Source organism: Vanellus vanellus (genome assembly GCF_965231255.1).
Source record: "Vanellus vanellus genome assembly, chromosome: 2".
Lineage (NCBI taxonomy): Eukaryota > Metazoa > Chordata > Aves > Charadriiformes > Charadriidae > Vanellus > Vanellus vanellus.
In genome coordinates, this window is record NC_138906.1 from 93,625,354 (window position 1) to 93,637,476 (window position 12,123).

At 42.1% G+C, this 12,123-nt stretch overlaps 1 protein-coding gene across 1 annotated transcript in view; it reads left to right on the forward strand.

The window, feature by feature from the left end:
- Positions 1–12,123, forward strand: part of VWC2 (von Willebrand factor C domain containing 2) — a gene marked incomplete at its 5' end in the record, with an annotated part of 58,898 nt that overhangs the window by 2,784 nt on the left and 43,991 nt on the right. The window contains one exon of the mRNA XM_082479714.1: positions 4,642–4,771. Coding sequence (XP_082335840.1) covers positions 4,642–4,771 — 130 coding nt within the window. The remainder of the gene's footprint in view (positions 1–4,641; positions 4,772–12,123) is intronic.

A 12,123-nucleotide genomic window follows, 5' to 3' on the forward strand; every position in this document is an offset into this window, starting at 1 on the left:
CTACTATTTGTGGCAAAGAGTACGAGAGGTCACTGAAGGAAGAAAAAGGTGACCTCCTAACTTTTAAGTGACGTTACCTTGACAAACATTTATGCATAGAGGTGTAAATATGTATGCAAGTTTGGGAGTTTGCTCATATAAAATTCAGATATGGCTTGGCATGGCAAAATATTGCCCTGAGTGGAGGCGGTGCTAACTCGGAAGCTGAGCGTGCAGGCGAATGGGAGGTTTGCTGCATTTCTTCTCTGATTCACAGCCCTTCCCACGGGCTTTGCTTGTGTGTGTGTGTGTGTGTGTGTGTGTGCGCGTTTCTCTTTGCAAAAAGGACATGAATGTTGACACAAAACACAGCGCAGGTGTAGGGGAAGGATGAGGACTCATAAAGCTGTTTCCATCAGCACCACTCTGCTCTCCTGTGGGTGTCGCAAGGCAGGATGGCAGAGGGATTACAGCATCCATACCAGTGGAAATGGGAGCAGAAGCCTTAGCTGGTGAGATGATGCCATGAGGATAAAATTCTGCACTGGAGCTGCAGATTGCTGAGCATGTGCTCCACGAGATGTTTTTCAATCTTACAGTAAGATTTGAAAATGCAGGCTGACTTACAAAGTCACAGCCTTACAAGGACCATAAATTCTCTTCAGAAGCCTGACGTGGTTTGGGAAAGACCTACGTTTTTCGAAAGGTGTTGCTTTTAGTGTTTTGCTTAGAATTTCTCTGCTGCCAAAATCTCTGTTTGTTTGTGAATAACGTGGAAATCTGAAAGTCAACAAGCCCAAATGGATTTTGAAACATCTGTGGTATTTTGAAGGCATAGAGAAAGTAAAAACAAGGCTGATATCTTTATTCTTGTCAGCCTAACCCCATTCATGCTCTCCTGAGTTGTGAAAGTGGCAAGGAAATATTAACAAAAATTCCAGCACAATAACAAATCAGTTTGGGATTATGATTGATTTTTTTTTTTTTAAACTTAGATGTTTTCAAGGCTCAAGGAACCAAATGTAGATTACATTTTTTTAATTCAGATTTTTTGTTGGTTTGGTTTTGGTTTGTTTTGTTTGTTAATTTAACTTCAGCATGTGGAAGGGGGGAAGAGAAAGCTCAAATTACTTTGGACCAGAACTTCAATGAGTGCAAATGATTTGTCACTTCTTAATTATGACAATTTACAGTAAGTTTCTGTATGAACCTACTACCCCTCCTAAGTTACAGTTTTTTTCGTGCCCCACTAGTGGGAAATCTACTTGTTTACACAATGGTGCGTCTGCTGTTTTACATCTTCAACTCCATTTATGCATCTGCTCATAAACTTATCTTCAAACAATTCTAAAGAAGTTATTTTTTTTTTGCCATCTGTACTCTTAATTTCTGCAGGTTTTACTGCTGCCTTGGTGAATACTTAAGACTTCTGTGCCTCTCGTTGCCTTCCCACAGTTTTTACATAGGCAGAAGTACCGCCGCTGTAGAGTTAATAGCTTCATCTGTAGGCCACAGAGACGTGGTATCATCAGTCTTCTGAGAGAGGTTGATAGGATGTATTATTTCCAGTCCAGCCTGGTTATGTCAGATGTGTGAAGCGTGAGTGCTGCTGGGCTCATCGTTTCCCACATGAGCGAGTGGGATGCTCGTTGTGTTGGCTGCCACTAGGAACTGTGCTGCGGGGAAGGCGCTTATGTTATAGGGGTCAAGGAGAGGAAATGAAGGACCCAGTGCGTCTCTTCCCTCTGACTTATTTAGCTGTTGTTATATATACGCACTGTCTTACTGTCTCTGTCTCTCTCTTGTGATGATTATGACTCCCAAGTATTAAGGCGCCATTAAGTTGCGGAAAGAAGTGGGGTTTTTCCACAGTTCCTGATACATCCTGATGACCTATAAAAAGCAATACACTACCGTTTAGTCCAAAGATGAACAGATATATGTTGACATTAATACCATTTTAGCAGCCACTGTGGTTCACTTACATGTCTGAAAATAGCTTTGTAGTAATAACCACATGGAGACCTTCCTTAACTCTGCTGCATTTACTCATATTGGTGGGTTGTACAGCTGGCAATGCTTCTTAAAGGTGTACTATAGTTATTCCCCTGAAATCCCATGATTTATTACACAGGAAGGGTATTCTTGACTGCAGTATCACATTAACAGTGTAGTCCGTTCATTAAAGATGTTGTCTTCAAGTGTATGTGCTGTATATGATGGAAATGCATTATTCTGACTCATCATTATTAGGTAAAGATTTCATCAATTTTGTTGCTCACTCAATAGTATTTTCAATGCTTCATTAAATGGCTTCTTGTTCTAGGAATTTTAGGCTTCTGTCCAATTTGGAATTCTAGTAAACAACCTACTTAATTAGAATATGTTTAGATTTTACAGATGAGAGATTTTAGGAATAACATCTGTGAGCTGTCTTGTTTCTTGATTGTCATCTACTCTAGTTTTTACATCGCTTCTAATATTGAATAGCACAGCTACTAAGTGGGGTCCTGGGAGAGGGAATATCTGTTGTTGTAGTTACTGGTTTCATTGAACTGTGATCATTGGAAAATTTGCATCTTTTTCAAGTGATGGCAAAAAACATTGAAACCAATTGAAAGCTATAGCTTCGCTTTGTTGAGCCTGACCCTTGAGATGGAGTTCTAGGAGTATTCATCAAGTAGAATTAATTAAAAAAAAAAAAAAAGAATTAATTCTTCCCAAAAAACGTGTTTTCATAACTTAGTATTGTTTCTGTGTATAACTCCAGAGGGAAGGATTCTTCTTATTGGCTTGCAGATAGTTAGGAGCTCAGGTTTGCCGACACTCCAAATTTTACAGGCAGTTCGAGTGATTACCTGGAATACCTGAGCCTCTTGACTCTGAACACTGCATCAGAAACCTCCCATCTGCTGATACTCCAGCTCTGCAAGAGAACGTGGCGGTTTATAAACAATTACAGGACAAAGTTCTTGTCCCAAAACCTGCAAAAAAAAAACTGCAGTACTGGGCTGTCAACCTCCTCGTAGCATTTTATAAATTTATGGTGTGGTGTTATCCTGGGTAGAGTGTAAAGCAAAGAGAAAACTGGGAGTGAGTAGCTGGCAAAGGAAGCCTGAAATAAATAATAGTAATAAAAGCAGAAAGCAACACAGCAAGAGACCCTATTTAGGCTTTCTAAGGAGAGGGGATGGCGTGAAAGGATATGTGAGTGCATAAGCAAATAACAGCCCTGGCGGGTGGGAAGAGAAGTGGCAAAGCATGGATGAGCGTTTAGTTGGAGATGATGCCGTGCAAGCATCAGCATGTTTGAACTTTGGAAGTGAGAAGGATGTGAAGGAGGCGAGCAAGCAGGGAATGGATTTGAGGAAAAATCTGATGGGATGCCTAAGAAATGGGGAGAAGAAACCAGATGATCTGCAAGTTAGATGTCTAGATGATTCTTCACAAAGAATAATTTCTTTTGGGTTTGAGGTTACTGTACTTTTATTGGAGAAACGCAACGGGTGGTTGTCTGGCATCAACTGGAATCTGGAATGGAAAAGGGTCTATAGAAAAACGACCTCATCCTTACGTAAACCTAGATTCTGCACAGACTGTGGATTTAGAGGATCACTGGTAGTAACATACAGCTGCATTTTCGTCCGGCTTTCTGAACATGGATGCCAGTGTGGTTTTTTGGAGTACAGCAATGAGATTTACAGTTTACCATTTATTGCTCAGTAGCACCCTTGCTTCCCTGTACCTCTAGCTCCTGCTGTGGTATGAGGACATCAGCAATGTGATGTGCAGTGCCTGGTCGGGAACACTGAAGAGAACAGCTGGAATTACACATGTGGCAAATGCAGACATTTGAAAGTCCGTTTTTTCCTTACTAGGGCCTTGATGCTCTTTTGTTTGGAATTAATTTCTTTGAAGTAGGTCACTCAAGTAATTACCTTGTGGTGCTCCTATTCTGTAGAGTTCTTCAAAACCAGTAATGTTTCAGTATGTAAAAAGGATGACCTGTATTTTGCCTCACCTTTCTTTGAATTGCAGTTTCTTTTCAGAAAGTTACAAGTATTGCAATAATGGTCCAAATACAATTAACCGATGGGAAATACCTGAATTCAAAGGATGTTTTTTTCCTCACTTCTCTTTGAAAATGATGGTTTTCAATACAATGCAACTTCCTGCTAGCAAAAAGCTTTCAAGCCTGGAAAAATCGCAATAAGGATTTCCATTAAAAGAAGTTTCATATTTCATTTAGCAACATTTTGCTTCTTTAAATACAGTATTTTTTTTTGCTAAATTAATTTTTGAACCTCTAACAGAATTAAACCAGATTTCATCTAAATTACAAACTTAATTTGCTTGAAGTTCATTAGAAATGTGGTAGGGAAGTTTTTGCATTAAAAGTCTAAAGTGTTCTTGTTCCCAAGATCCCTTTGACTTTCCTGTTGGGGGCACAGGTTCAGAGCAGAACCTGCGTTTTTTTTCTGCTGCGGTTCTGTAATTTTGCGGGAGCCCAGCTCCATAATTCAGACCACAAAAAGCATTGTTTTAAAGGCGGGGAGGAAAAAGAAGTGAGGGAAAGGACAATGCAGATGGGAAGGGAGACATTCCACACTTCAGGAGGGTATTAAGTAAAAGAGTTAAAAAATGACTGGATGTGTGTTTCAGGTTTCTCCGTGTGAGAAGTGTCGCTGTGAAGCCAATGGTGAAGTGCTGTGCACTGTCTCAGCGTGTCCCCAGACGGAGTGTGTGGATCCGGTGTATGAGCCCGATCAGTGCTGTCCTATCTGCAAAAACGGTGAGTGACAGCTGCAGAACCAGAAGGGGGCTTCGGTCGGAGAGATCCACGTTCCTCTGTTCTGGTTTTGAAAAAGAATTCCAGTATTTTCCCTTTTCCCCAAACGGAGATGGAGAAGAGTTTTCTGTGGGTGGCGTCTTCCCAGTGTGAGGAGCCAGATCTTCCCCTGGCTGGGATAGACTCGACTATGACCTACATGGATTTTTGTTACCCAGGAGACAATTAGGGTGTTAATACCAGATATATAAATTTTTCATGAAATTGTGGATATGTTTTATATTGGCACACGAAACAGAACTCAGGTTCTTCACCTTTCAGTGGGAGCAGTAGAAGTTACTTTTGTTCTCCCTTCTTATTTGTTCCCCTTTCAGAGATTCTTCTTTTTTTTTTTTTCCTGAGGCAAATCAAATGTACCTTATTGAGCTCATTTAATTTTCATAACTAAATGAATTAAACTCCCGAGTTTAATTGAATATTTTTCGTAACTAAATTAGACAGAAAGTCTCTCTACTCCCAGCAAGGGCTTGCATTAGATCAAAGTCTTGGTCTATTTAGAGGAAAAAAATTACATGACACACTAGCTCATCACTTATAAAGAAGAAATGATAATTTATTAATAGAAATGAAAGCTGCAACATCTCAAATGAAATTATATTTAAAATGAAAAAAGACATTTAAAAATATTCAGATAATTTGCAGCCATATATTATTTCTCTAGAATAGGTGGGTTCCATTACATTAGCTAAAACAAACTGATTAAAATTGTGGAAAAGCTAGGGAGGTAGAGTGTGTACAGCATATGCTTTCCACAAATTCAACAGTAGATGATAAGGGATAGTTAATTGCATTGGAGGAATTTCATTTGTATGGGTATAAAAGTAATTGCTTCGCATCCCTTAATTGGTTGTTACAACCCATAAGGAATTTGTTCGCTGCTGTACAGCTTAAGGGCACTCTGCTTACAGAGATGAGGACAGGCATTTTTTGAGGTGTTTGGGGACAGTTCCCGAAAAAGGCTGAATTTAGGAGCTGGTGGTATGATAGCTAGCTGGTCCAGAGGATCCTTCACCGCTTGTTTGATGGCAAGAGCCTTCTGACGCGCCCACATGCTTTTTGTGTGCACCACGCTCTGCGGCAGGTCCCCCAGTTGGGGTGACTCTTGGCAGGCAAAAGGTCTGTTTCAGCGTTTGGGGATGGAGTTACAAGCATAACGCGTGAAGTCGACGTAGTCTTTCCCACTGAATTTCTGTAGAGGTATTAACACTGTTTGGAGCTGGATCGACAGTCCATTGGCACACGTTCTCCCATGAGCATCAACATAATGCGCTGTGGTGGCCACCTCTCAGCAGTGGCTTGCCTTTGGGTTACGGTGGTACGGCAGTGTGGGGCTTGGCTTGGCTGTTAGCGTAGGTCCCCTGACATGTTTCCCAGAAACGGGGCATGTTTAAAAAAAATCATACATAAACACAGCTTAGTTGTGAGAAGCCTGCCCTCTCTGAGAGCTAAAGCTAAATTACCTGAGTTCTGCCTGCAAGAAAAGGGTGGTCTTGTTCCTCAGCATCTGAATCCCCAGTATTAATTGCATATTCCTTGGGTCTACCCACAAGCTGGCATCCCTGACCCAGTTTCAGACCAAGGTGACCAGAGCTGACTGTTTCCACTGAGCTGTACTGTCACTTCTCAGCATGTCAGAGAACCAAGAGTGGCTTTCCTTGTTAGCTTTTAGACAGGGGAAAAAAGCCATTAACAATAACAACAAAAACAAGATAGTTCAGAAGAAGCTCAGCTTTTCTGGTTCAGCAGTTTCGGTACAGTATCACAAAGAAATTTCTGAGGAATCCTCTCCATCTGGGGAGTGCGTTTAAAAAGAAAAAAATCAGGCCGTTTGCTTTCAGAGCTTATTTTAAAGCATGGGGCACGCACTTTGCAAGGAACTTCGCTGAATTGCTGAATGTTTTTAATTAGATTGGAGCAAAAACCTACTGAGCAGGAAAACCTATCCTGCCTCATCCCCTCGTTTTCAAGCCTACTGGAACAAACACGCTGTGAATGTGAGTCGGGGAAACAATCATCGTGTTGCACTTCAGGGTTCATCGTTGCAGCGAGGACATCAACAATGTCATGTTGGTGACCCAAAAGAGCTTGGGTGATGTACAGGGAGTTCAGTGGCATAACCTGAGTGGTGGGAAAGGTGGAGCCATGGAAAGTGTATAAGTGGGGTGACTACTGTCATGCTCTGCATTCTGCCCCCCGTAGGGCAAGAAGGGGTGTGAAGTGAAGTTGGGGTTCTCTACATTTACTAACATTTGTGTGTTAAAGATGCGCAGACTCCAAGTCAGATTTCCCTCCCTTTCCTGGCACTTCATAACATATAAGACTTTCCCAGCTTGCCTGGCCTGTGGATTGCTGGCGGACAACCAACAGAGTCAGGGGCCGAGCAGCTGCATCCATCACTGGTGAGACCACATACAAATGCCTGATGAAGAATTGTGGAGGAGATCTAGTGAAAGCCTGCCATTATTAGAAATGAATGAATTCAGGCTCTTGGCAGGTGTGAGACACTGTGCGTTATCCCTTGTGGGAAGGAGGGGGTATAGTGGGCTTCCCCAAGCTGCTTCCGCAAAAGTGCTGGCAACCCTTCAGACGAGGGATGGATAGGTAACTGCCCATCAGGCTCACACAACTGCCCGCATGTATAGGTACAGACTTTGATGTAAGAAACAGCGAATGGAAAACTTGCAGAGCAAAGAACAGTCTTATGTGTAGCATTTAATAATCTTCTGTATCACATCCCGACTTTCAAGAAGGAGCCTAGATACTGCCATGGCTGAAGATGTTATTTTCTTCTTTGTGGGAAGGGACAGGGAGTACTTTAAAGAAGCACCTGCTCTGAAAAGTAGTCTATAGAAGGGATAAAAGGTGACGCCTCACTGAGCAAGTCTTGGGGTGAGGGGAATTTTCCTGCTTTTTATGTCTCAAGTCACTATGGCTAAGGGAACTGTTTTGTGTTTATCTTATATATGTGCCCTGCAAGGAAGCAGGGTGGGGACAGAGGGGAATGCAGGAGAGGCTTTCTTCTTGTGTGTGTTGACATGTTGCCTTTCATGCTTTCAGTAACCAACAGCAGCAGCAACAAGAAAAAACATCCAGAACATTAAGTCTGACTTCAGAGAGCTGCATTGAGTAACAGGTGCCCAATTCAGGTCTCCATCCTGCTTTACAGTACTGGCAGCACAGTTACTTCTGTGGAAGCCGTCCCTGTTCACAGCAATATCAATAAGCTCAGAATCGGGTACAGACATTTCTAGAGTTCGTACGGAGTGAAGGGTAAAGATAATAGGCATACAATTCCCTTTCCATTAGGAAAAGGCTGGGCGCTTGTCACTGATTCACGGGGGGCGGTGGGAAGGGGTGGGGGGTAGTGCAGAAAGTGAATTATCCTGCGAGATTAAATTACCTTGGTTGTCTGTTCCACTTCTATTTCCAGTCTTGGAGCCCTAATAGGCGTACACAGCTGAATGTCGCTTTGCTTGAAGCGTGCAGCCGTGGATCAGTCAATGGAGTTAAGGGTGGCCCTCCTCCTGCCGATGTCTTTTCAGGAGGATGAGATTAAACCCACAGCCCACATGGAGCCTGGAAGGGGAGGCACAGTTGCTAGACCAAAAACCATGTTGTTCTAAGGTCCCCAAGAGATTTTTTTATTTCGTTATATGGCTGAAAAATTGAGCCAGATAAGGAGAAGCTGATCCTGGTGCCTTCCCGGCATTTATCTGTCTGTGCGTCAGTGTTGTTTCTGTGTCTGCAGCAGGGAGAGCTGAACTTCTCCTGTCGGCAAAGGCTCATTGCTGCACAGCGCTGATGCCCGGGGAGTTGCCAGTGTTCCCAGGGCTGTAACATCCACAGGAGCTGTCTTATCTGTTCTCGTGTCCTGGTTTGGGGTAAAACAGAACCAATTTTCTGTTCAGGAGTTTTATTTTTTAGTTAGGCCTCTTCTAACCACTGAAATTACCAGCATATTGTGTAGACACTGTTCACTCTCAGAGTGATAAGGCCTACGTGTATAGTTGATGCCCAGGCATGGTATGCAGAGAGGCTCATGCTTAGACTTATTGCTATAAGACCCAAGGGCAGATAACTTTGTTATTTGCCCCATTGGAGGGTCAGAAGCAGAAAAGTGTAGAGGGGTTCCACCTGCGGGGAGGAGCGGACAGGACAGGTGACCCAAAACTGACCAACAGAGTATTCCATCCCATCTGCCTGGTGGAGGTGGTACCGTAGCCCCTGTGAGCTGTCGACCCTCTGAAATCCAGGTGGAGAGCGGGTGAGTTGGGCTGAGGGGCCTGTCTGGCCCATAACAAGGCCGAGGGTATTTATTCTGGGCCGATAAAGGGAAGCTGCACCTTGGCAGCTCTCACATGAGCTGGCTCGTTGCTCTTCCCTGCAGCCGCAGCTTTGCTCAAGCACCATGGAGAATCTGACCTGTAAAATTTAATGTCCTTCTGCAGTGGGTTTAAATAAAATATGATATGCCCTCGACCGTATATGCCTCGATCTCAGCAATGAATCATGGTGCTGTCCAGGTAGAGGTCAAGGCAGGACTGTTGCAGACATCAGGAATTTAGTTGCTGTGAAATTTAAATAAACAGTGCCTTTGATTGTCCTTTCTTCCTCTTTCTACTTTCATTTTAAATACCTTTTTCAGTCATGATTTGGCAGCTAATTTATTTATAACAAAGAAGACCCAAAAGTTTTAAAGCCTGAGAGTGGTCCTTCAGGGTACATTAAGGAAGGGATCAACTCAGGTGGTCATGGTGGTCTCTTTTAGATGTAAAATATAGGAATCATAAAATGATCATAAATTCTAATTTATAAGATTGAAACAGTTTTTCATTTATTTAAAAAATAAAAGGAATTTACTTTAAAAAAATAGTAACCTAATGAACAAGAAATAATTTCAAACTAATCCCAGTTCCGCCTACACTGTATGCAACAAAGGGATTTGTTCCCTTCTGATGTGTTTAGTTCAGGCATTTGAATGCCTGTGTATGCAGGATAGTATTTGTTCCATGTTTCTGTGTGCGAGTCGCTTAGCAAAAACTTCTGCACAAGCTTCCCGCTTTAATAGGCTGTATTTCACAAAATGATTTATAATATGGGACTGTTAACCAGGAAATATTAATGTTTCAGGGGGAAAAACACCATTAAAGTTGCATGAACAGCTGTATGGGATTAAAATTGCCTAATGAATGTGCAGGTAGGTTGAAAAACTGTAGCAGATATTTTGGCAGCTGTTTATTGAAAACAAAGATACATCAGACTTCCTTCTTTTTGGCTGCATTGAGCATTTAAAGTGGCTTCTGAATCTGGTAGGTAAAGTAGATAAATTAGTTGCAGTAGTTTTTGGTTTTAGTTTCTTCTGTTGATGGAGTTGAGAGGAAGTTGAGTCTGTGTCGTCTTAATTGAAGGGATTCCTTTAACCCCATTTCATCTCTCTGCTCACCTCTCTCATTTTCTCGCTCTACGCTGGGAAAGTTGGTGGCTACACAAGCTACCTGTGCTTCTTATGCAGAAATCACAGAATTTTTTTCTTGTGCCATTTTTCCCACTTAGAGCAGAACCTGTTTAAATGTGCATGGACTACCACGGCAAACTGGGCTGAGCAAAAACTTGTCATTGCCTTGTCATTTCCAGCTCATGTACACATGCGTGCATGCACACGTGTATGGGATCCAGTGTTGACTTGGTATTTTCATGCTGAGCTGGCTAAGTAGTGGTAGATGTTGTTATTTCCAAGAGTATTTATTTACTGTACAACTTGTGTTGACTCCCAGGGTGTGTGATTTTTTTTCCTAATGATAGAAAGCTGTCAAGGGATGAGAAGGATCTGTCTGAAGACATGGCAAAAAGTATCCAGTTATACTGAGCCTAAATCCATTACCAGGACAAATCTATTTATATAGTGTGTATGTATTTATTGCATGTATGTATTGTGTGTATATATTTTTTAAATTTTTTTCACAAAGAAGCCAAAATGCTTTCAGTTGGGAGTTCGGCTGTCAAAAGGCAGCAGTAAATGTCCCTGAATGTATAGCATCCTGTCGTTTTGCTCAAACACATGAGGATGATCAGAATTTATACTAATGTTCAGTATTTATCGTAGTAGTAGTTCCTACTCAAGCAGGAGGATGTAGAAGTTCCTATTAAAATATACAAGCAGTGTATCCTATAAGCTTCCCAGAGCTCACTTTGCAATATTTTCTCATTACAGGCTGCTACAGGGAGCCTGACAAGCATTTCTTCGGCAGTCAGTTTTTCTCCTCTTACCTGATACTGCAGGCTTAACTCATATATCACAGCTAAATTCTGCTGCGTCAATCACTTTCATGGCAACCACTTGCAGGGGCTGTCACTTTACTCTGGGTTGAAGCAAAAGCTGATGATGCGCCCCAAACAGTTGTCTAGCAGCAACGGTCCTGGGTGAGTGTGGGAAACAAGCTGCCGCTCCTCGTGGTGGAGTCAGAACTTCAGTGTGTCGCAGCTCCTGCGTTCTTAAAAAGATGTTTTGCTTCAGCTGCAGGAGCAGAAAGATGAAAATGCTCTCTCTGTGCTGATAGGAAAAAAGAAACACTGAAATCCCTGGATGAGGGGTGAAGAATAACTTTTCTGGCAACTTTAATGTATTTTAAAAAATATAAAAATAGAGAGAGATAGGGGTCTGATGTACCTTACGCTGCTTGCCACAGCGGTTTCATGTATCTGCCATCCTGTTTAGTCCCTGATGATGGTTGTGGTTCAGACAAGAAAGTGCCTTTGTGCTAATATCCACCAGGGTATTGGAGTAAACAGTGTGCTATTGCTTGATTTGTCTTCCCTGACCGCTTGTCTTTTACATAGAGATGCATTTGGGGTTTTGCTTGTTTTCTAGTGAAACGGCTAACCTGCACTCCTCAAGATGAAGTCTTAGTTGCTTTGGGGTCATGTTTGTGTGTTTTGGTTTTTAAGTTCTTCATATAAGACTTTTCTGAGTTTGTATTGCAGTTTTATTTACACACATATATGGGCATAGGTAGGATGTTAAAAAACAGTAAAATCCTGGAGCTCACATTGTGCCCCCTTCCGCCTCCACGCACTGCCCTCCGCAGTCATTCTTTGCTGTTTGAAGAAGGTTCAGAAAACTAACATTAAGGGAGTTGAAGTTTTTCCTACGTCCAGTCTTGTTCTATATGCTGTTCATTAGATAAAGTATTCCCAGGGTTAATTTTGCTATTGGATGTCTATTTTAATTTTGTATGTGTCACTAATTGAAGTTGTGGCAAAGATTTTGGGGGGGGGGGGGGAATGACATGTACGAT